At 43.7% G+C, this 24151-nt stretch overlaps 2 protein-coding genes across 2 annotated transcripts; both read left to right on the top strand.

Moving 5' to 3' along the window:
* The first annotated feature begins 4998 nt into the window (after window positions 1-4998).
* Window positions 4999-14358, top strand: HILPDA (hypoxia inducible lipid droplet associated). Its single transcript, XM_031041572.2, is given in 4 exon segments — window positions 4999-5186; window positions 6261-6478; window positions 6481-8962; window positions 9995-14358. Coding segments are annotated over 2 exon segments (189 nt in total). The 5' UTR covers window positions 4999-5186; window positions 6261-6327; the 3' UTR covers window positions 6519-8962; window positions 9995-14358.
* A 1891-nt stretch (window positions 14359-16249) lies between these two features.
* GARIN1A (golgi associated RAB2 interactor 1A) lies at window positions 16250-22733 on the top strand. Its single transcript, XM_081800138.1, is given in 3 exon segments — window positions 16250-17280; window positions 20517-20729; window positions 21912-22733. Coding segments are annotated over 3 exon segments (651 nt in total). The 5' UTR covers window positions 16250-17128; the 3' UTR covers window positions 22198-22733.
* The last annotated feature ends 1418 nt before the right edge of the window (window positions 22734-24151 follow it).

The raw sequence follows: 24151 nt of genomic DNA, 5'->3' as shown, positions 1-24151 counted from the left end.
CCCCTCATTCTCCTCTCCCTCCAGCCCCTGGCAACCACTAACCTACTTTCTGTCTCTATAGACTTGCCTATTCTGAACATGTCACTGAAATGGAATCATACAATAGGTGTCCTTTTGTGTCTGACTTCTTTCACTTAACATAATGTGTTCAAGGTTCACCCATATTATAGCATGTATTAGTACTTGAATTTTATGGTTGAATAATATTCCATTGTACCACATTTTGTTTACCTATTCATCAGTTGATGTACATTTGGGTTGTTTCCGCTTTTTTGGCTATTATATATAGTACTGCTGTGAATATTTGTAATAAGTTTTTTGTGTGAACATATGTCTTCAGTTCTCTGGGGTATATACTTCAGAGTAGAATTGTTGGATAATATGGTAACTCTGTTTAACTTTTTGAGGAACTGTCAAACGGTTTTCCACAACAGCTGACCATTTTACATTCCCAACAGCAATGTGTAAGGGTTCCACATCCTCACCAACACTTACTTTATTTTCTTTTAAATTAAATTCTCTCTCTATAGATATCCGTCCTAGTGGGTAGGAGGTGGTATCTAATTTTTTTTAATTTTTATTTATTTATTGGAGACAGAGAGAGAGAGGGAGAGAGGGAGAATCTCAAGCAGACTCCCCACTGAGCATGGAGCCAGATGTGGGGCTCAATCCCAAAGACCTGAGATCATGACCTGAGCCAAATCAAGAGTAGGGACGCTTAACCAATTGAGTCACCCAGGTGCCCCGTTGGTATCTCATTTTGCACATCCTATCTTGGGAGTCTGTTTTTAACACAAACTGTAGCATATTATACACACACTATACATTTGGCTTTCCCACTTAATATATTATGGAGATCATGTCAGTATGTACAAAACTGCTTATTCTTTTGGCGGGCGTTATGGTAACCCACTGCAGGAATGTGCAATCCTGGGACTGGTCATTTACTTAACCAGTTCCTACTGATAGGCTGCTCTGTTTCTTCCCAATCTTTTGTATTACAAACAGTGCCTCTATCTACTCTGTTCTCCACATGCAGGAAGTTGTCTGTAATGATCATTTCTTGAAGTGAAATTCTAGGTTAAAGGGCAATACACATTCTTTTGGTTTTGTTTTTGTTTTAAGATTTTATTTATTTATTTGATAAAAAGAGAGAGACAGGGAGAGCACAGAGGGAGAGTGAGAGGAAGCAGCAGACTCCCCGCTGAGCAGAGAGCCCGATGCGGGGCTCCATCCCAGGACCCTGGAATCATGACCTGAGCCGAAGGCAGACGCTAAACCGACTGAGCCACCCAGGCGCCCCCATTCTTTTGTTTTTATAGCTATAACTGAACTGATTCCATAGAGAGTGTACCAATTTATACTCACCAGCGTTGCAAAGACATGTCCTTTAAATGGACCCAGAATCATAAGATCCAATTTGTGAGGATATTGTCTTAGTGTGGTACTCCCGTGTGGGCTGACTATAGAAGCACTTTTTTTTGAGGGGCTTGGGATAAGGATATGGTTCATAAAGAGCTTTCCTTGATTAGCAGTTCCCCAGGAGGAGGTAGACCCTGAAGAGGATTTGTCTTGGGGTCCTATCTACCCTTCTTTGGTGGAACAATGGGGATTCACTAAAGATGCTGGGTAAGATAATCATTTGTTCAAATAGTTCTCCAATCAATAAATATTTATTGAAAGCCTACTGTCATGCTAGGTGCTAGAATGAAATGAAGACAAAATCAGACTAGACACTCCTTTCACTGATGTTTTCAGGCTTTTGAGGGGGAAGCGGACATTAATATAACTAAGCGTAAGGTAAGTAATAGTGAGGGAAATGTATATCATGTCATTGCAGCCTGTAGCAAGGGTCTGAGGGTCAGCAAAGGGTTTCCAGAGGAAATATGTTTTTGTTTTGTATTGGTATTTTTTTTTAAGATTTTATTTATTTCAGAGAGAGAGGGAGAGTATGTGTGAGAGAGAGAGAGAGAGCACACCTGAGCCATTCAGGCAGCCCAAAGAAACACGTTTGAATTGAGATATGAAGGATGAGTAAAAGACTAGCTGAAGGGAAAAAGCATGGTTAACAAATAAAGTAAGGAAGTACTAATACCTACTACACACGGCTGCTAAGGGAATTCAGTTAAACAATATTATGTAAGGCATTTAGCAAAATGCTTGGCATGTGTCAGTTACTTGGTGAATGCTGACTTTGCTTCCAGTTTCCCATTCACTCATGGTGAATGCTAAAATTCCAGATCCTCAAACAGATCATTGTCACCCTAGCTATGCTCTTACTTCGTTTTCTCTCTCTTTCTCTACCTCTGGGCTCCCAAGCACTGCAGTCCATTCACAGTAATCTACCTTAGGAGCTAATTAGATTAGTAACCACCATTTATTTTGCCCTTAGTCTATACTAAGTACTTTGCATTCATTATTTAATCTTCATCACAGTCTTAGTAGGTTAGAACTATTATTACTCCCATTTTATTTTATTTTATTTATTTTTTTTTAAAGATTTTATTTATTTATTTGACAGAGAGAGACACAGAGAGAGAGGGAACAGAAGCAGGGGGAGTGGGAGAGGGAGAAGCAGGCTCCCCGCAGAGCAGGGAGCCCGATGCGGGGCTCGATCCCAGGACCCTGGGATCATGACCTGAGCCGAAGGCAGACGCTTAACGACTGAGCCACCCAGGCGCCCCTACTCCCATTTTAAAAGGAAGAACTGAGGCAAGCAGAGCCCAAGGACAATAGCAAGCAAATCGCAGAGCAGGACTCACGCTCAAGTCTGACTAATTTCTAACCACTACTCCTACAGTGCCTTGGGTTCATAGTTATCTTTTGCAGGTCTTATTTATCCAACTAGATGACAACCTGATTTAGGATAAGAATTTGCCCCTGGGGTGGGTGGGGGCTGGCCGGTTCAGTTGGTAGAGCATGTGACTCTTTAGAGCCCCACATTGGGCTTAGAGATTACTTCCAAAAAAAAAAAAAAAATCTGCCTCTAAACAGTTTAGTAAGACAATAGCCATTCCTTGTCAAGCAGCTCCTATTTATTTACTTGTATATTATTTTCCCCATTTTACAGATTAGGAAACTAAAGCTCAAATAGATTAATTAACTTGGCCAAGGAGGTGGAAATGGGACAAGAATCCTGATTTAGATATGCCCCGTACCTACCCAAAGATGACAGCCAATAATCTTTGTACCTGATAGATGGGAAGTATAGGGCTATATTCACCCAAACCCTGGTTAATTTCAGCTGGCATGACATTTAGGTAATGACAGTGACTATGGGAGAGAGGGAATTGTTGGTGAGGTGCCCATCTCTTCCTTCTGGCTGTGTGAACATAATTTAGAGCTCACAATAAACGGAGTCCCAAGGGTTATTGCGAAATTCCTGACACGCCAAACATAAGCTACTATGAACAAAGCCCCCTTTTGGGAGTTTTGTAGTCAATGACACAGATAATGTTAACACTCGTGGAATGTTTTCTATGTGCCAGGCACCATTCTTTGTGCTTTACAAGAATGAATTCATTTAATTTCTAGTTAAGGGCTGTTAGTATTCCATATAACATCTGAGGAAACTGAAGTACAGGAAGGTTAAAGGAGTTGCCTAAAGCCCCTAACTAGCAAGTAGTGACCTTTGGGACATCTGGCAGACTCAGAGCTCTAGCATCTCCTGACAACAGTGCAAGAGTCACTGAGTCCAGCACAAAAACAGACAAAACGCTAATATAAGGAAAGACCAAAAATTCCTGCGGGGTAAGTAGGCAAGTTAGTTTTTAAGTGCCTGCCTGCCGGCACGTCTCCATCCCCAATTTCTCCTTTCCCCACCCACTCCTACTGGAAAAGTGGACCTCGAGCCTGGAAAGTAGGGGAAAGGTCGCCGTTGTGATTTGGCTCCTCCCATCCTGCTCGTTGCGTCCTTTTTCCGCAAAATCGCAGACCCTGTGCAAGCTCCCCGGTTCTTGCCCATCCAGCCCCGGTACTTGACCGTGACACATGGAACCGCCAGCCCTACAGCTCTGTGGACCTGTCTAGAGTCAGCGGCCCCGGCGCTTTGGTCCACTGCCCTCCTCCTCCCCAGGAGGAAAGCATGAAACCGCTGACAGCCTTCCCGCGTGGAGGTTCCTTCCCAGCGTCTCCCCAGGACTCTATTTTCTGAGATCCGCCATTGGCTGCTTTCACAGCAGACCGTCTACATTTCTCCGGTTTCACGGGGAGGGTTTGCGTAGTAAGGCTTCCCAGCTCCCAGATCTGGGTATGAAGCTGGCTGCTCACCTCCTAGCTCTTTGGTTCGATCTGAAAGTATCTAAAAATCATCTAGTGGCCCCATTTTAGGTGAGAAAACAGGCCCAGTGGGTACAAAGTGAGTTGTCCGTGTGCAGTCAGGCACAGACGCCAGGGCCAGCTGGGTATTTCACCTTTTCTTACACGTGACAAACTTTCGTAGAAAGCAGAACTTAGTACGATGTAACAGGTTCTCGCCATTGCAGTGATACCAAGGGCAAATTAAACCTCAGGACTTCGAATGGGAGGGTGGGGGGCGGTGCCTGGAATCTTGGTACTTCTAGAAAGTGAAAGTCAGCTCTTCAGTCGGGGGAATTTAAATACTGGGGGTGGGGATCTGATGCCTTCTGGCAATCTGTGCTTTGTTGGAAGGTCTGGTGATGAAGCCCTTCTCTGCGGTCCCGCCTTCCTCTGACCTGAGGGCTTTTGGATTTGGACACTTCAAGTGTGTCTCCAATCCACTTGGTATGGGGGTAAATGTGCTGATTCCCTCCAGTTTCCTGCAGCAGAAAGAGGCAGTCTATGTTAACACATACGCTAGTCCTACTGCCGACCTCAGTGACTCAGAGCCCCAAGGTGTGTACTTCCTGGAAACAGGTCAGACTGGCAGCGCAGCGCAGCGCACTGGCCCAGACCTCGGACCTCCCCCGCCTGGGGGCGGGGCCGCGGACGTGCGTCCGGCCCGGTACGTGCGGCCCGAGTGCGCGTGCGCGACTCTGGGGCGGGGCCGGGGCTATAAGTGGGCGGCGTGGGCAACGTCGTTCTGCTCCTCTTTCCCGAGGGTTCCGCCGTTATACTCAGAGAATCGTCTGGGCTGCGGTTTATCACTAATCGGGAGCTGACTTTTCGGACTCCTGCACTACTCTCTGTTACAGCGAGCGGACCGCTCCTGGCTCTTCCTCCTGGAGGTGAGCGGCCCTGTGGGCTTCCCCACCTTTCCGCGCCCATTCCCCAGGCTGCGTTGCCCCGCGGGCCGCCTCGGGTTCCCGAGCTCGGGCCGCGCCTCCCGGACTCTTGCTCCTCGCTCCGTCTCCACCTGGGTCCGGAGTCAGCCGCTCCAGCCCTGTTTTCAGGGATGACCCTGTGTTCCATGTGGCTCTCCCCATGCTCTCAAGTGCTGGGTTGGGCGTCCCAGTCTTGCCCTCCCAGAACACCCTTTCTGTCACAGCACTTGGCGTGTTGTGTGTGTGCTAACTGCCTAATTTCTTGCCTAGATCGAAAGCCCCATGAGGGCAGGGTTCATGTCTACCGGACCCCGTATGGCCCTAGTACCTTCCTGGGTGCCTAACACATCGTAGGTATTCCGGGTGTATTTGTTAAATAAGTGAACTTGATAGATTTGACTGTCTTGGAATTATTTTGGCTTTATCAAAAAGTTTACGATTGGGGCGCCTGGGTGACTCAGTTGGTTAAGCGACTGCCTTCGGCTCAGGTCATGATCCTGGAGTCCCTGGATCGAGTCCCGCATCGGGCTCCCTGCTTGGCGGGGAGTCTGCTTCGCCCTCTGACCCTATCCCCTCATGTGTTCTTTCTCTCTCATTCTCTCTCTCTCAAAATAAATAAAATCTTTAAAAAAAAAAAAAAAGTTTACGATTAACTGGAACCTGACAAATGTGAGGAGAACCTCTAGGCAGGTGGCTTTCTTAGGGGCATGTGCCTGCCTTCCCCCTCAAAAACAGAAAGACTCCGTTCAGGAAGGGTTTTGGTCCCTGAACTGTGGCACGGGGATTGTGCATTGCACCTGGCAGAAGTAAAAGGTTTACTTTAGAAGAAGTAAAAGTTTTAAGGAGTGCTCTTGAATTAGTCCAAGAAGCAAGACTAGCTCTGCAGCCATAGAGTTTACAGTGTAAATATGCTTCTACTGGTCCCTGTCTCCCTGACTGGCTGAGCCTCACCCTTAGTTCCATGGGAAGACAGAAGTCAGGCCTGGATGCATGCATATCCCAAAAGGCTGTAGATTAATCTCACCTCTCTTTCCTCAGTATCCAGAGGCCTTCGAGAAGTGAAGACAGCTCTACTGCTCTACAGAGGAGTGGGGTCATTTCAGCCATGAAGCCTGTGTTGAACCTCTATCTCTTAGGTGTGGTGCTGACCCTGCTCTCCATCTTCGTTAGACTAATGGAGTCCCTGGGAGGCATACTGGAGAGCCCATTGCCTAGGAGCTCCTGGACCACCAGAGGTCAACCAGCCAGCACAGAGCCCCCAAGGGCGTTCCAGACAATCCATCCAGAGGGGTGTGATAAGACCTCTCTCCACCAGCTGTAATCTTGGAACACTGGCCTAAACACATCCAGGCAGTTGTCTAGTTGCTGGGCAGGAAAGCTCAGAACATCAGTGTTACCAGAACTGTTAACAGGCTCTTGAAGGGCCTCTCCATCTGGATGTTCCTTGCCCTGGAAAAAAGGCCTAATATATAGGTGTGAATGGATTGCCTACGACTGCGATGGAATGATGTCACTACTCTCCCCAGGGTCTGCTGTACGCTCTGGTGTCCTTGGCAACATGGCTCTGATGCCTCTTAGATAGGGACTTGCGCTTCATATTCAGCAGTTGGGAGATGGTGTCGTTTTCATCTCTGCGTCGTCAACATCTGCCAAGAGTTCCTTGGGGCTTGGGTGTCTTGTGGTCAGTTTATGTGGAGGTCAGCTTCTCTCCCATGAGAGCTTGTCTGTGTGTGGACAGTAGTTGAAGTGTGGTGTATGGGTTGGCTGTAGGGAGGGGGATGATGAAATAGTCAAGTGTCCACCTCTCATTGTTTCACATGGTAAAGTACTTTCTCCAACACAGCATGTATGCATGTATATTGATCAGAAGGGGGCAGTGGGATGACAAAGCCCACTCAAGATGCCATTATGGCCACCATGTGGCTTAAGTGAAATTTTCTAATGAAATAAAAATTGAATATATATTTCTAGTATGTGTCATATTGACCTCTGCCCTTGAAATTAGTGATAGGAAGGGTCTTAATCCTAGATTTGGGGTTTGACATCTTAAAAACTCAGGAGCAGAAAAGTACTTAAAACACTTCGTTTAAAACATCATGTAGGGGCACCCAGGTGGCTTAGTCTTAAACTGACTGAATCTTGATCTCAAGGTCGTGAATTCAAGGCCCTCATTGGGCTCCACACCGGGCATAGAACCTACTTAAAAAACAATAAAAAATAAAACATAATGTAAATAAATCTGAATTTGGAGGCAAGGGCAGTTGGGTCTGCCCTAAATCCACCAGTTTTCTGAGCCTGGGCCAAGAATATTCTAGTCCTCTCTTGACTCTCCATTTCAAAAGAAAAATAATTTTCTTCTAGCACCCCCACCTTCAGTTTCCGGGGGAAAGAGAACTATCAGTCCAGTAGGCTTTTTTTCCTCTGTACTGCTGTTATCCATCAGAATGAGTGCTCAGTTTTGATTGTTCTCCAGGTCAGCTGGTAAAATGTCCCACTTGACAGTTGTCTCTGATCACTCCCAGATCTTTGTAGCTTGGCTTTTACACAGAAATGGAGGGTTTGGGCTTTTTTTTTTCCCTTGCCCATATCCACTACTCCTCCATCCCCTACTCCATGTTCAAGTGCATTCACTCCTCTGCCCATGGTAATGTATCGGTTCACACACTCTTGATGTGTGTCATTTTATGTATGGGGAATTGGGTTTACTTTTGCCAAAGGGTACAAATGGTATGGTGCCTCTACTAAGCCATTTTGGCTTCCTGAGTTCTTGAGCCTAAGTGCCAACTACTCTAAAAGACGGTGGTTTGGGCATCACTTCTATTTATTGCACTGTGGTAGTCACTAGTGCTGTTTAGCAAGTATTTCCAGCTTCCCACCTTCTGGGCATGTACAGTCCGGCTCCCTGATCTCTGTGGATGGCGGGGGTAATGTGGCTCATCTCAGCACAGTACAATGAAAAATACAGTTGGCTTTTTATCTCGGATTTCAGGCACTTCATGCCAGTAGCTATCCTAGAACATACTACTTAAATTTGATATGTTTTCTCATTCTCACACTTCACCTCGTTTGGGGTGTTAACTTGAAGTGGGAGAGCTGCACCTTAAGGCCCTTTCCCCAGATGGTTTAATTGAAATGGCTTACAGGGTGCCAGAACATTTGTGAGGTCTTCACTCTAAGACAATTTAATCTACTTGGAGATTTTAACAACAGATGTAATGGCCATACCACTGTTTTCCTCTTTCCTATGAATAGGGTGACCTGCTGTCCCCGTTTGCCTGGCAAAGGGATTTTCTGGGATGCAGTACTTTTCAGTGCTAAAACTGGGACAGGTCTGGGTGAACCAAGACAGGCCAGCAGTCATCCTACCTACAAAGCTGAGTTCAAAACGGCATTTGTCATTGCAAACATTTCTCAGTTTTATCTGTTAACCAGTTAGGGATGAGAAGTAGTTGCCTTTGTGAACCCTGCAAACCCACTGATTTCTCTTTACAGCCCTTGTGCCTGCTTGAGAGCTGGCCAGTTCAGTTCTTGTCTGAGCTAATCTTGGACTTCGTCAATGGCAACCAACAGTATCCAATTCAGGCTGCTAAAATTCTTTCCTCTGACTTTCTCTTAACTTCTTAGATCAAGTATGTCTTCCAAGTTACTGCAGGCAACAGTTTTACCAAATACTTTGCTACTTATGACGAGTTGCCCTCTTCCCATCTTTCAATAAGATCGCTTTGCTGCCTGCCCTCCAAGTAAGTTAATGTCACACATTCTGAAGTTTTTTGTTGTTTTAAATACATATGCATCACCCACCTCTACAGTCCTATCTCCTTATCAGTCAAGGACACATTAGATTAGGTTCTCCTGCAGCAACAACTCTGAATTCTCAGTAGCTTAAAACAGAACAGTTGCCTAAGGCTGTGCTAAATTAGGAAAATTAGCAAATTAGCTAAATTAGCAAAATTAGGGCCTACTCAGGGAATATTCCCTTCCCGCAGGGTAAGGGGCCTTCTTCCCATCTGCTCAGTGGCACATGGTGATTCCTAGGCTACTGTTTCTTGTTCCTCCCCTTTCCCCTTAGTTCATTCGTCTTGTCCTTGTTCCACCAATATTTATTAGATGGGTGGGGGCTTGTCTTTTTAGTTTAGAGTTCTCCACCTCAAGCCACTTCGGAAAGTGGTGTAGAGACTATTATGCATCACTTGGAGATTCTTTTTTTTTTTTTTTTTAAAGATTTTATTTATTTATTTGAAAGAGAGAGAGAGAGAGCACAAGCAGGAGGAGTGGGAGAGGGAGAAGCAGGCTCCCGGCTGAGCAGAGAGCCCGACGTGGGGCTCGATCCCAGGACCCTGGAGATCATGACCTGAGCCGAAGGCAGACGCTTAACCAACGAGCCAGCCAGGCGCCCCTCACTCGGAGATTCTTGAATTTGAACTTGATGTTGTAGCTGAAGGGAATTACTGAGTTGTCTTCTTTGGAGAGGTATGGTGAATGCAAAGGGGTAGTGAGCTGCAGGAGGGACGGTGAGCTAAATGGTTATTGACTAGAAGGATCATAGTGGTCTCCAAATATTTCTGCCCTTGCCTTTCAAGCACATAATAGAAGTGCACTTCCTGACACCTTTGTGGTTGAACAAGACCATGAATTAGTTCTATTAGTTCTGGCCAATGAGTTGTGAGTAGAAGTAACTTGTGTCAGTTCTAGATTGGAACACCTAGATTCTAGATTGGAGCACTGGTTCAAAAACCTCCAAACCTTTCACCTTCTTTTTCCCTCCACTACAGTGACCAGCAATGCTCCAAATGGAACTCTTCCATTAATGTAGGTCTTGGAGTGAGGATGCCATGGAGTGGAGCCGTTGACTGATCCCTCATGAACATGTAGCGTAAATACGAAAGAAACCTCTGTTGTGTTAAGTTCCTGTAGCATAACTTGGCCTATTCTGACTGATACATTGCCTTCAGCACCTAGCGGCTACTGCGCATTGACTAAGATTTCATTACTACTTACCTCAGATAACATGCATTAGACAGTGTGCGGGGGGTTGGGGGGGGGGGACATGTAAACAAACCAATAATGTTTCATGGTTCTGTGATAGAAAGGTGTATAGGACATGGGTATATAAAGTTATCTGCTGGCAGGAGGCAGATGGTAAAAGGAAAGCTTCTTAGAGGATCTGAATTTTAAAAAATGAACAGGTAACCACGTTCGGAAAGAGTTCCCTACTGGAGGGAACTGTGAGCAAGGACGTGGAGAGGAGCCCAAGCACAGCATATTTAGAAAGCTGCAAGTACTAGCTTGAGGCCTTAGCTCTAGTGCCATCTAGTGGAATCTAAGGAAGAAAGAAACACTAACTACATGCGGTGTAATGCTTTCCAGATTTGAAGGGCCCTGCCTCTAAAGCTTATGATAGATATCAGAATATTAAGGCCTGGAAGATTTGATCTAGTCTTAACACCGTCCAATAAAAATATAATGCAAGCCACATATGTAATTTAAATTTTTCTAATGGTTACATTAAAAAGAAACAGGAAAAGATATTTTAAACACCTTTAACTCAATACACTAAAAATATTATTTCTACATGTAATCAACCTAAGAAGTTATTTATGAGATATATAGATATTTTACATTTTTTGGTACTAAGTATTTATTTGTATTGGCATTTTACACTTAGAACATATCTCATTTGGATTAGCCACATTTCAGGTGCTTAGTAGTCCCGTGGCTAGTGGCTACTGTATTGGACAGCATAGATCTTTTCATTTTACTACAGAGGAAACAGAAGGAAACTCAGTAACTTAGACAATATCATTTCTAGATCTCACTAACTATAGGTTTCTCAATTTTTACAAATTTAACTGTTCTTTTAAAAAAAATTTAAGTTAAAAAAAATAAAAAATAAAATAAAATAAATTTAACTTTAGAAGTAGGTTGTTTAATTTCCAAATCCCTTGATATTTTCCAAATATTTTTCTTTCATTGATTTCATTGCTCCTAATTTCATTGATTATGGTCAGGGGACATACCCTGTATAATTTTAATTAGTGGAAATTTATTAATGGCTCAGCACATGATATATCTTAGTGAATGTTCAATGTGCACTTGAAGAGAATGTGGATTCTGTGGGTTCTGAGTGTTCTGTGTTTTACAGAAAAGTGTACAAAATATTTTTTATAGAAAGTATGCAAAATACAAAAAAATTTTTTACAAAAATTACATAGAGTGGGGCACATGGGTGGCTCAGTTGCTTGAGCGTCTGACTCTTGATTTTGGCTCAGGTCATGATCTCTGGATCGTGAGATCGAGCCCTGCATTGGGCTCTGTGCTGAGCAAGGAGCCTGCCTAAGATTCTCTCTCTCTCTCCCTCTGCTCCTCTCCCCACAGTTTGCGTGCACGCTCTTTCTCAAAAAAAAAAAAAAAAAAATTTACATAAATTTAGTTCGTAGTTATTAAGTCTTCTGTATCCTTACTAATTTCCTATTTACTTGTTCTATGAATTTCTGAGAGAGAAAGGATAAGATATCCAACTCTAATTATCTATTTGTCTATTTTTCCTTTTAGTTTCATCAGTTTTCATTTCATGTTTTTTGAAACTCTGTTATTGGATACATATACATTTAGGATTGTTATGTCTTCTTAAATTGACCTCCTTATCTTTTAAAAATGTCCCTCTTTTGGGGAGACAAATCATAAGAGTCTCTTAATCATAGGAAACAAACTGAGGGTTGCTGGAGGGGAGGAGGGTGGGGCGATGGGGTAACTGGGTGACGGGCATTAAGGAGGCACATGATGTAATGAGCCCTGGGTGTCAGGAAAGACTGATGAATCACTGAACTCTACCTCTGAAACTAATAATACACTATATGTTAATTAATTGGATTTAAAAAGTGTCCCTCTTTGGGGTGCTTGGGTGGCTCAGTCAGTTAAGTGTGCAATTCTTGATTTCAGTTCTGGTCACGATCTTAGGGTCTTGGGATTGAGCCCCACATAGGTCCCTGAGCTCAGCGTGGAGTCTGCTTAAGATTTTCTCTCTCCCAGGGAGCCAGGGTGGCTCAGTCAGTTGGGCATCTGCCTTCAACTCAGGTCATGATCCTGCGGTCCTGGGATAGAGCCCCAGATCGGGCTCTCTGCTCGGTGGGGAGCCTGCTTCTCCCTCTCCCTCTGCCTGCTGCTCTGCCTACTTGTGCTCGCCCCCTCTGTCTCTCTGTCAAATAAATAAATCTTAAAAAAAAAAAAAGATTTTCTTTCTCCCTCTGCTCCTCCCCCTGCTTGCATGCACACACTCTCTTTCTCTCTCAAAATAAATAATAAATAGTAATAGTCTTCAGAAAAAAATGTACTTCTTCATCACTTGTATTATTCCTTGCCATGAAGTCTTCTTTGTATGATATTAATATAGCCACTCTAGCTGACTTACGATTAGTGGCTGCAAAGTTTATCTTACTCTGTCTCTTTAACTTATGCATCTTTGTATATTGTGGATTTCTTGTAGATAGCATATAGTTGTGCCTTGCTTTTTATACAGATTGGCAACATCTCATTTTTAATTGGACTGTTTAGGCCATTTATATTTAGTGTAATTATCTATAAGGTTGGGTTTAAATCTTCTCTATCTTGTTATTTTCTGTTTCCCATCTGTTCTTTGTTCCATTTTTCCTCTTACCTTCTTTTGGATTAATTGTGAATTTTTCAGTGTTCTATTTTATCTTCACTCGATTTATTAGCTATACATCTCTGTTAAAAAAAAATTTTTTTTTAAAGATTTTGTTTATTTATTTGACAGAGTTAGCGAGAGCAGGAACACAAGCAGGGTGAGTGGGAGAGGGAGAAGCAGGCCTTCCGCCAAGCAGGGAGCCCGATGTGCAGCTCGATCCCAGGACCCTGGGATCATGACCTGAGCCCAAGGCAGATGCTTAACAGCTGAGCCACCCAGGCGCCCCCTCTGTTTAATTTTTTTAATGGTTCCTCTACTCTAGGATTTATAATAGACATCTTTTAACTTATTACAGTCTAACTTCGAATAGTATTTTACCACCTCGTGTATAATATAAGAGCCTTGCAATACTACATCTTATTTTCTCCTCTCATCCTCTGTTAAAACATATGTTTTAAATCTAATGTTACATATTACATTGTTACAATTTTTAAATAGTCAATTGTTAAAGAACTTTAAAAATTATATGTATACATATTTAACATTTTTGCTTACGTATTTACAATTTCTAGTAATTACTTACTGTTTGTGTAGATGTAGGTTTATAGTTTTTACTATATTTGGAAATCTTCCAGCCTTTATTTCTTCAAATATATATCTTTAACTCAAGAAGTAAACAGTATGTCCAATACAACCCTGACCACATGTTCACAACTTTGGACAGACCACTTTTAGAGCTAATAATGATTCTTCCAAAAGTTTATCTTGTACATAGCTACTTCTCAGCAAATATTTGTAGAGCCATATGTAGGAAATTTCTTTCACACTTTTTATTTTAAAATTTATTTAAAAGAAATACAGTTCATGGTAAATAATTTAAACAGTACAAAAAGTATACTGTGAAAAATAAGTCCTTTTTCACCACCATTACCAATGCCCTACCCCTCCTAGGGCAACCACATTTTTATCCTTCCAGAAATTTTCTGGGCATGTTCAACCATATATGAGTATATATTCTTTTTTAATATACTTTTTATCCAAGTGATAGCAATTTATATATATGGTTCTTTATATTTTTCTAACTTTATAGCTCTCAGTAATCATTCCATATCAGTATATATAAAGTTGCCTTATTCCCTTAATGGCTGCAAAACACTACATCATATGCAAGTTTCATAGATTAACTGGTGCTCTACTGATGGACATTAACCTTTTACAAGGGAAGGAGAAAAAATGTCAAGAACAAAGTACTGGGACGCTTGGGTGGCTCAGTAAAGTGTCTGCCTTTGGCTCAGGTCATGATCTGGGGTCCTGGGATCGAGTCCCACATCTGGCTTCTTGCTTGGTGGGGGGCCTGCTTCTCCCTCTGCCTGCCGCTGCCTCTGCTTGTGTGCTCTCTCTCTCTGACAAATAAAAATCTTTAAAAAAAAAAAACCAGAGTACTGTGATAAAGGAAAAATAATGACCTTGAAGATTGTTTGAATATTTGAATTACCAGTATTATAGACTTTGTATCAATAAAAACTAATGATCTCTTCTAATGATCAAGTCTTAAGAAGAAATTAGCCAAGGGGCGCCTGGGTAGCTCAGTTGGTTAAGCGACTGCCTTCAGCTCAGGTCATGATCCTGGAGTCCTGGGATCGAATCCCTCATCAGGCTCCCTGCTCAGCAGGGAGTCTACTTCTCCCTCTGACCTTCCCCCATCTTGTGCTCGCTCTCACTCTCTCTTCTCAAATAATTAAATAAAATATAAAAATACATACATCTAAAAAAAAAAGAAGAAATTAGCCACTAAATTGTAAACTTCTGCCTCTGATGTAACAGCTTTGGGAAAAACACCAGTGAGGAGCAGGACTCCTACCTCATGTTAAGAGAAGCACCAGGAAATTTAACCCCAATCATGGGAGGATTGCACTAGTGTGTGTCTTGAGAGTTTAAAAGACATGGGGGAACTGACTTACCTTTTTGGCTTGCTCCTTGTATAAACACCAAAGTGAAAGAACCTGGTAGCTGTCCAGTCATAGAGGGATAATTATTATCTCACCCCTCCTCAACTTCATGCAACCTGAAGAAATCTTTGAGTGGATGTTTCTTGTCCTGGTACCAAAAATAGAAGATTGCAAGGGGAGATAAGAAGTTGGTGCCACTACAATGCTATACTCACAAATGTTTGACACCAGCTCTCTGAGGGGGAATATATATAATATATAATAAATCGTACATAGTACACATGTTATATATAATTACTATATATATAGCATAATATAGCATATATAGTATATACATTATATTAGAATTCAATATTATGTACTATAATTAGTAATTAAAAATATTCTATATTATAGAATTATATGTAATATATACATACGGACATAAACATATGTGTGTTATATATGTTTTCTCTAAAATTTTACTGACATTGGGGCTCGTGGGTGGCTTGGTCTCTTGGGCATCTGAGTCTTGATTTCAGCTCAGGTTGTGATCTCAGGGCCGTGGGATCAAGTCCCACGTCGGGCCCTGCACTCAGCACGGAGTCTGCTTGTCCCTCTCCCTCTGCTCCTCACCCCACTTGCTCACTCTCTCTATCTCTAAAATAAATAAAATCTTAAAAAAAAATTTACTGACATAATGTATAGCACACAATTCACAACTAACAATAAAACACACAGTACTCTTGTCCATTTCATATGGCCAATTGATTCTCACAAATCTTTCACTGATTTTTGTCAAACTCTTGTATTCCTAGCCAACCTATGCAACTGACAAAGTGTAGTTCTGACATGAATGTTGGCTGATTTTTCCACTTATATTAGTAAGAAGAAAGAGAACTAAGCAAGTTATATGTTGGAACTTTACATGTTCATCAGTGACTTAAGCAACTTCTTTGCTAAATCAGATAACTTTCAATATACTGGGAGACGCCTCAGATCTTTCTGTGCTTACCATACAACAACTACAGACGCACTTTTAAGTTTACTGCATCATTAACATTTTCTCTATGGCTTTAGACAGCTAACAAAACAATAAATCAAGGCGTGATGAGTAGCATTTACTGGTTCCATGATGTAAATAACTCTCAACGTGGCTGGTTTGAAGGCAGTGACCGACAGGAAGTTCCTGAGCACACACTGAGAAGAGATAGGCAGTCGTGGTGCTCCATTATATAGTATTTCTTTTTTTTTTTTTTTAAGATTTTATTTATTTATTTGAGAGAGAGAATGAGATAGAGAGAGAGCGCATGAGAGGGGGGAGGGTCAGAGGGAGAAGCACACTCCCCGCCAAGCAGGGAGCCCGATGCGGGACTCGATCCTGGGACTCCAGGATCATGACCTGAGCCGAAGGCAGTCGCTTAACCAACTGAGCCACCCAGGCGCCCTAGTATTTCTACCATGTAGGGACAATAGACGTAAATAACCTCTAGAGAGTAGTAATTAAGAAGATGAGTTTGGACCATTACCTTTGCTTTCGTATAATTTATTTAAGTGTAAGTTTATATAATTAAATTTTTAATAACGGCTGTGTTTAACAACTGCCCTGTAAACTTCCTGAGCATTTTACAGTTTTCACAATCTCTTCTACCCTGGCTCTGGCATACCACTAGGCCACACATCCTCATTTGCCCACTGTTTACAAATAAATAAGCCTCTTGGCTTTGTTAACAGCCTGGTTTAAAAAAAAAAAAATTCTCATTTATCCCATGAAATGGGGCAGGAAAGATTGGGGTGAATTGCTTGCCTCTGTCCTGAGCTCCTCTGGCCAGGTGAGGGCCTGACTTTAGGCGATCAGTTCGCTCAGAGAGAGTTTTTGTGATGGGCTCCCCCATGGCGGGAGAGGATTGAAGGCTATGGGCTTCCTGAGAGCCTGCCTTGCTGTTCTGGCCAGCTCACTGCTCTCTTGGCATAACCATGGGGCAGTCATTTTCCTCGTGGATACAGAGAGATTGAGGGAAAATGGACTAAGACTACATTACTGCTAGTGTGTAGTGCATGGGAAAGGGGAGAAGAAAAGCCCTGCTCACCCCCAATCCTTCCTTGCCTTTTCTATTTTTCCTTTCCTGTTGTTACCCATCACATTCCTTGATGTCATGCCTGTCATTGTGAGCCGACAGGCCCTCCCTGGCCTGGTGGACAGCCTGTAAGTCAGGAGGGGAAGTGGAGCTGCGGAGGTGTGGGGGAGTAGTGGTCACACCAACACCTCGGAATTGGGCTGGGTCTGCGTGGAGCCCCAGAGATGGTCCCCAGCCCGTTCTTTCCAAGAACCAATGAGTAAAATTAGGGGCCTCCCACCTGAGGTCAGGGAACCAGGCCCTGGAGTGGAACTTGGGGTGGAAGATGGCCTTCTTTGTCAACTGATTCATTCTCCAGAATTCAACTTGTTCTCCGACTCGGTGGTGTTTGAAAGCAACTTTATCCAGGTACCCCCGTGGCAGCTCAGAGCCCGCTCCCTTTCCCTTTCCAAAACTTGCTCCAGAGGGTTGATCCAAAAATGCTGTGGCCTCTGAAAGCCCTGGGGAGGAGAAGGAAGCTGCTATGGCTAGAGACAACCAGAGGGTCTGGATCCCAAGTTCAGCTCAGTTTGTGCCTAAGGCCTCGTGGGGCTCCCCGCAGGTCATATGCTCTCAGGAAACAGGATTACACGCTGCAAAAGGGCCCATCAGAGCTCACTCTCCATGCAGTGTCCATGGGCACCCTCCCAGGGCCACCAGGGAAGGGATGCTGGATTAGAGGGAATGAAGGTTGCTGTCAGAATCCCTGCTCTGAAACCCAAGCTCCTCTCTCCGGGATGGTTTAGAAATAGCCTTGTTTGAGAGCCAAGCCCCTAGAATCGCCTTGCCCAGATTCTACATCCCCTAAAGGGTGGTGATACAGCCAATGGAAGTGAGCATTTTTGGCCTGGGAAGCATGGGACCATTGAGAGTATGGGGCGGTCATTTTAACATAGTTTGGGATATGTAGCTGGCTCAGTCGGTGGAGCATGCGACTCTTGGTCTTGGGGTCGTGAGTTCAAGCCCCACATTGGGGGTAGATTTTACTTAAAAAATAAAAAAATGACATCTTTTTGAGGGTCTGCCCGCCTCCCTCTAGAGGTCTAGCTGGACCTCCCGTGCTCTCTGCAGGTGTGGCAGAACCAGCTCCTCAGTCAGCAAGCTGTGTGCTGCATGTGGGGCAGGACACGTAGAGAGATCCGATAGTGTCCCTGCCAAGGAGCTTATGACTTTGTCAATTTAAAGGGTATGTTATAAAATGGTAACTGCTAAGAAAGCTCTGTCAGGTGGTTTGGACCAGCTGATCCCTAAAGCATGAGCAGAGAGAGGGGGTGCCAGTGTTTAGGGGGTTCAGAACACTCTTGGGACTTGGGCAGTTGAAGAAGGCTCCCCAGAAGAGGGGGGTTAAGTCATTCTTTGAAGTATCGTTGAGACTTTGGTAAGTGGAAGAGCAGGAGGAGGACATTCCAGGCCAAGGAACTTCAAGTCCCAGGGCGAAGACCGGAGGCTGAAGTGCACAGGGAGGGTCTGCAGTCAGGAATCCCTGTGATGGAGTCACAAAGCAGCGAGGACTTACAGGAGAGAGTGGAGACAATCTGAGCTTGATTTGGAGATGCCTTCATACAACAGTGAGCTCCTCCCTGACAAAGTCCCTCAGATTCCAGCCAGCCACTTCATGGCTCCGGGCGCTCCCTGGTTCCTGTGCTGCCCCAGGGGGCTGCGGAGTGGGGCCATCAGCGGGCCACCTGGGGGTGTGCTCCTTCCTAACACAGTCTTGGTGGAGAAGGAGCAGTGACGTGGGAAATCCAGATTCCAAATTCCAGTCATTTCTATTGGGGTGTGATGTTTTGGCAGGAGGTTTATTCTCTGAATATGTTCTCTTTGACCTGAAATTAAAAGATTCTCTGGGTAGACACGTAGTGACTCAGGCAGCAGGAAACTCAGACCGTACCAGGGAGCGGGAAAGCCTGCCTGCCAAAGCTGCCCCATGGGGGAGTTAAACGTTTACTTGAGGGGCACTTGGGTGGTGCCGTCGGTTGAGCATCCGATTCGTGGTTTCTGCTCTGGTCGTGATCTCAGGGTCATGGGATTGAGCCCAGCCCTGGGCTCTGCGCTCAGCACAGAGTCTGCTTGAGATTCTCTCTCCCTCTCCCTCTGCCCCTCCCCCTCATGCTCCCTCTCTCTCAAATAGATAAATCTTTAAAAAAGTTTACTTGAAAGGATCCAACCCACACAGTTAGGTGATTCCCTTTCTCCCCGCTCCTCAGAATCTCTGCCATCACCTCTAAGAAACATCACCCACAAACGTTTATTTATCACTTACTCAATGTATGCAGCCCCCTGTGTTTTATAATACATATGAATCTCATTCTACAACATGGGCTCCAAGAAATGTTTTTTTTTCCTTCAAAATAAAAACTCACTTTTCTAGGGGCACCTTCTAGTCAGCTTTGTGGGAACTTAAATTTCAGTCCTTCCTGGGGCTTTCCCCTTGTCCCCAGTTCCACCATGGCTGTGAAATGGTTCTGATGGTCCTACAAAGTCTAGAACATTGGGAGAAGTCCCTCTGGTCTTGGGAACATAGGGAAACCCCCTCAAATGTCCTTACCCTGGTCCCTGTGGTTCCTTGGAGGCTTCTCTGCCTGTCCTGGACAGTGAAGTGGGGGTGTCTTAGCTGAAACGCTGTGCCCAGTGCCAAGCATCCAGTCTCCCTGTCCTGCCCCAGCCTCAGGTGCTGCAAGAGAACAGGTTCTTATTTCACTTAAGATCCAGCAACAAGGGCGCCTGGGTGGCTCAGTTGGTTAAGCGACTGCCTTCGGCTCAGGTCATGATCCCGGAGTCCCTGGATCGAGTCCCGCATCGGGCTCCCTGCTCGGCGGGGAGTCTGCTTCTCCCTCTCCCACTCCCCGTTTGTGTTCCCTCTCTCGCTGTGTCTTTCTCTGTCAAATAAATAAATAAAATCTTTAAAAAAAAAAAGATCCAGCAACAAGCTGGGCCCTCCCTCACCTTGCAGAAAGCTCCCCAAACCTCCCTCACATTGGGCTGCTTGGGTCTTCCCCATTCAACAGCTCTTTCCTCCCTCTCTTCCTCTTCTGGAACTTTCTTTATATAATCTCCCTTCCAGATCATTGGAAGCCTTGCTGGCTTCTTCTACCCAAGGATGGAGGAATAAAATTTTAATGCCTTTCAGCTTTTTCTTACTAATGCATCTTTTTAAAGTTAGATAATGCAGGAGCACCCGGTTGGCTCAGTTGGTTAAGCATCCAACTCTTGATCTGGGCTCAAGTCATGATCTCAGGGTCATGAGATGGAGCCCCACATAGGGCTCCCTGCTCTGCGCAGAAGTCTGCTTGTCCCTCTTCCTCCCCCTGCCCCTCCCCCACTCTCTCCCCCATCTCAAAAAAAATAAATAAGTAAGTAAGTAAATAAATAAATAAAATCTTTAAAGCTAGATAATGCAGAGAACACAAAGAAGGGCAACACAGTTTTGCTACCAGTGAGCTGGTCTATTTGGGGAGACCCACAGAAAGGATGGATGCTGGTCATGGCCCAGCCCAGTGTGCCGCACACCTTCAAGAAGCACAGGGGCTCGAAGCATGTCACCAGGTTGAAGTGCTGCTTCCTAGCCTCTCTATTCTTGCACCCTTGTCTTCCGCTTCTCTCTGACCCATGTACCTGGGGCTGATTTCTAGGTCACTAAGCCCGGAAGCTGGATGGATGTCTATGAAGGGTCTACCACTGTGATCCTCGGGGTGACCTCCTCAGTGCCCTCCCTGCCACTCCCCAACATCCTCCTGATGGCCAACGTCACCTGGCCCCAGGGTCAGTTTTCCTCCTGGACCACACCTGACTGTGCTCCCGTGGTCACCCTCAGCAGGTAAAGAAAGACTGGAGGGAGGGGCCAGAAGGGGCCAGAAGACCACATTCTTTTGCAGCTGGATTTTAGATAAAAGAAAGGGCAGTGTGTTCATGTATAAACTATGTAGAATTCCCTCATTAATTTAACAAGCATTTCTTTAGGGTCTGGGTGTACCAGGCACTGTGCTTGGTGCTGTGGGGTACAGAGCACGCATCCCTGTCTCAGCCTGGTCTTGAAGGATCTTGGCTTCCATTTATTTATTTATTTGTTTGCTTATTTATTTATTTATTTTGATTTATTTACATTGACTTATTGATTTATTTAATATTTATTTATATTGATTTATATATATTCTTTACTTATATTTTTATTTATATATTTACATTGTCTTCATTTATATTTATAGACATACAAATTTATTTACATTTATAGACTTAGGGCTTCCCCCCCCCAAAAAAGGTGAAGGGTATGAAAGTCAGTTGGGATTATGGAGTGTTAAAATTTTTAAAAAAGGGGCGCCTGGGTGGCTCAGTTGGTTAAGCGACTGCCTTCGGCTCAGGTCATGATCCTGGAGTCCCAGGATCGAGTCCCGCATCGGGCTCCCTGCTCGGCAGGGAGTCTGCTTCTCCCTCTGACCCTCCTCCCTCTCATGCTCTCTGTATCTCATTCTCTCTGTCTCAAATAAATAAATAAAAAATCTTTAAAAAAAAAAATTTTTAAAAAAATAAATAATACCAGATGTATAGGACATCCATCCTTCTTTACTCTGTCAACACAGTTAACCAGGATATAGGGAGAAGATCTGGAAATGGAGTCAGAACACCTCAGTTCCAGGTCCTACTTACGTAGATCTAAACTTGGGCAAATCAGTTAGCTGTTCTGACCCTCAGTTTCAACATCTGTAAAATGGAATTAATATTTTTCATCAAAGGGTTGTTGTGAGGATTGAATGAGATGTTACACATCGACTATCTGCCATTATTATTGATGTGGGCAGGTTCTTTAGTGACAAAGGCCCTGGAAGTCAGAGAAGAGTCGGTCTTAGCCATCATTCCCACTTCAGGGCCACGAGCGTCCTCCTGGGGCATCCCCCAGGCAGTGGTGGGAGCCTAGTGAGGTTGGGCCAAGCACTAGGTGGGCACAGCATGGTTGATTGAACCGGTGAGCTCCTCCCTATGGGAATTTCCTGATTGTGTCTAGGATTCTCCCCCTGAAGTTTGTGGAGCTACAAATCTATGACCGGCTCCAACGCATCCTGCGGGTTAGGACAGTGACTGAAAAGATCTACTACCTGAGGCTCCACGAAAAACACCCAGAAGCTGTGTTTCAGTTCTGGATCCGCTTGGTGAAAATTCTGCAGAAAGGTCTGTCCATCACCACCAAAGACCCGAGAATCCAGTTCACTCACTGCCTGGTGCCCAAAATGTCCAACAGCTCCACTAGAACAACAGTAAGTGGGGCCTCCCACCAAGACCCGCTGGGGTGAGGGGGGATGGGGAGCACAGCGCCTCAGAGCACTGCTGGATATTAAAGTCTAGCGTTGTAGGGGCAGACTTCATTTTCAAGGGCCAATGACACATACACACCAAACCGAGGTCTACAAACATAAAAAGCAAATTCATTTACTTTTCCTAAAAAAGAGCTATAAAGTGCTTAGCTCACTTAAAAATTGCTTTCTGTTGTTTTTATCCCCCCAGTATATAAAAGAATAATGTTCACTGAAGAAAATTAGAAAATTACAGAAAAATCGCTCCCACTTCTCTCCAACCCCAAGCAATCACTTGGAACATTCTGGCATACTTCCTTCCAGTCTTCCGTTTTATTTATTTTCTTTTTTTGTTTGATCTTTATTAGGTTTTGGCATTAAAGATATACTGTCTTCTTCATATCAACTGAAGAATTTTGCATGTGCTTTCACATTGTTCAGTATTTTAAAACTTTGAAAACATTTATTCTTTAAAGGTTAGAGGCTAGATTAAACTTGGAGTCCATCTAATCCAGGTCTTTCTTTCTTTCTTTCTTTCCTTTCTTTCTTCCTTCCTTCCTTTCTTTCTCTCTTTATATTATTATTTTTTCTTTCTCCAAGCTTTTATTTAAATTCCAGTTAGTTAGCATATAGTGTAATACTAGTTTCAGGTGTAGAATTTAGTGATTCATCATATACCTACAACACCGGGTGCTCATCACAAGTGTCCTCCTTAATCCCCATCATCTTTTAACTCATCCCTGCCCCCCCACCTCCCCTCCAGCAACCCTCAGTTTGTTCTCTATAGTTATGAGTCTGTTTCCTGGTTTGCCTTTCTTTTTTTTTCCCCCTATGTTCATTCGTTTTCTTAACAGTCTTCCATTTAAAATTAATTTTTAATTATATATTTGAGGATATTAAATATATGTTTCTGAATGTTGCTGTTTTTTCAACTTAGATTATATCAGAGGCATTTTCCCATTTCTTTTTAAAGTTCTTTACGCACATCATTTTGATAATTCCATGCTGTTCAGTAGTTGTATGAATGCATTAAAATTCATATCGCCATTCTCCTATTATCAGCCATTTAGAGTTGTTTCTAACTTTTCATTACTGTAAGCGATTCTAAAACAAGCATTTATGTGTATGGTCCACATTTCTGATTGTTTTCTCAGGGTAGATTATTAGAAGCAGAATTCAAAGGGTATGAACATTTTTAAGGCTCTTTATACATATGGCCAGATTATTTCCAGGAAGCTCATGCCAAAGTATACTCGCTCCAATGAGTGTGTCACTGTATCCTTATCACAATTGAGAAGTACACATTTTAATAAATGTTCTAACACGATAGGTAAAAAAAGTAGCAGCTCTTTGATTTTCAGTGAGTTTGAACATTGTTATATACATATATTTCTTTTTGCATTGTCCATTGTGTTCTTTGGCTATTTTTCTATTGGCAGCTTTGTGTTTTTCTAAATTGATTTGTAAAATAAAGCTTTTTATACATCAAGAATTTTAACCCCTTGGGGCGCCTGGGTGGCTCAGTCCTTAAGCGTCTGCCTTCGGCTCAGGTCATGATCCCAGGGTCCTGGGAACCAGCCCCGCATCGGGCTCCCTGCTCAGCAAGAAGCCTGCTTCTCCCTCTCCCATTCCCCCTGCTTGTGTTCCCTCTCTCGCTGTCTCTCTCTCTCTGTCAAATAAATAAATTAAATCTTTAAAAAAAAAAAAATCAGGGGCGCCTGGGTAGCTCAGTTGGTTAAGCAACTGCCTTCGGCTCAGGTCATGATCCTGGAGTCCCGGGATCGAGTCCCGCATTGGGCTCCCTGCTCGGCGGGGAGTCTGCTTCTCCCTCTCCCGCTCCCCCCTCTTGTGCTCTCTCTCTCTCTCTCAAATAAATAAATAAAATCTTCAAAAAAAAAAAAAGAATTTTAGCCCCTTAATCACAAGTTTCTGCAAGGATTTGCTTTTCCCTTTC

This window comes from Leptonychotes weddellii, chromosome 12 (assembly GCF_054177405.1).
Source record: "Leptonychotes weddellii isolate Sample4059 chromosome 12, ASM5417740v2, whole genome shotgun sequence".
Lineage (NCBI taxonomy): Eukaryota > Metazoa > Chordata > Mammalia > Carnivora > Phocidae > Leptonychotes > Leptonychotes weddellii.
This window is presented reverse-complemented; position numbering and strand designations above follow the sequence as displayed.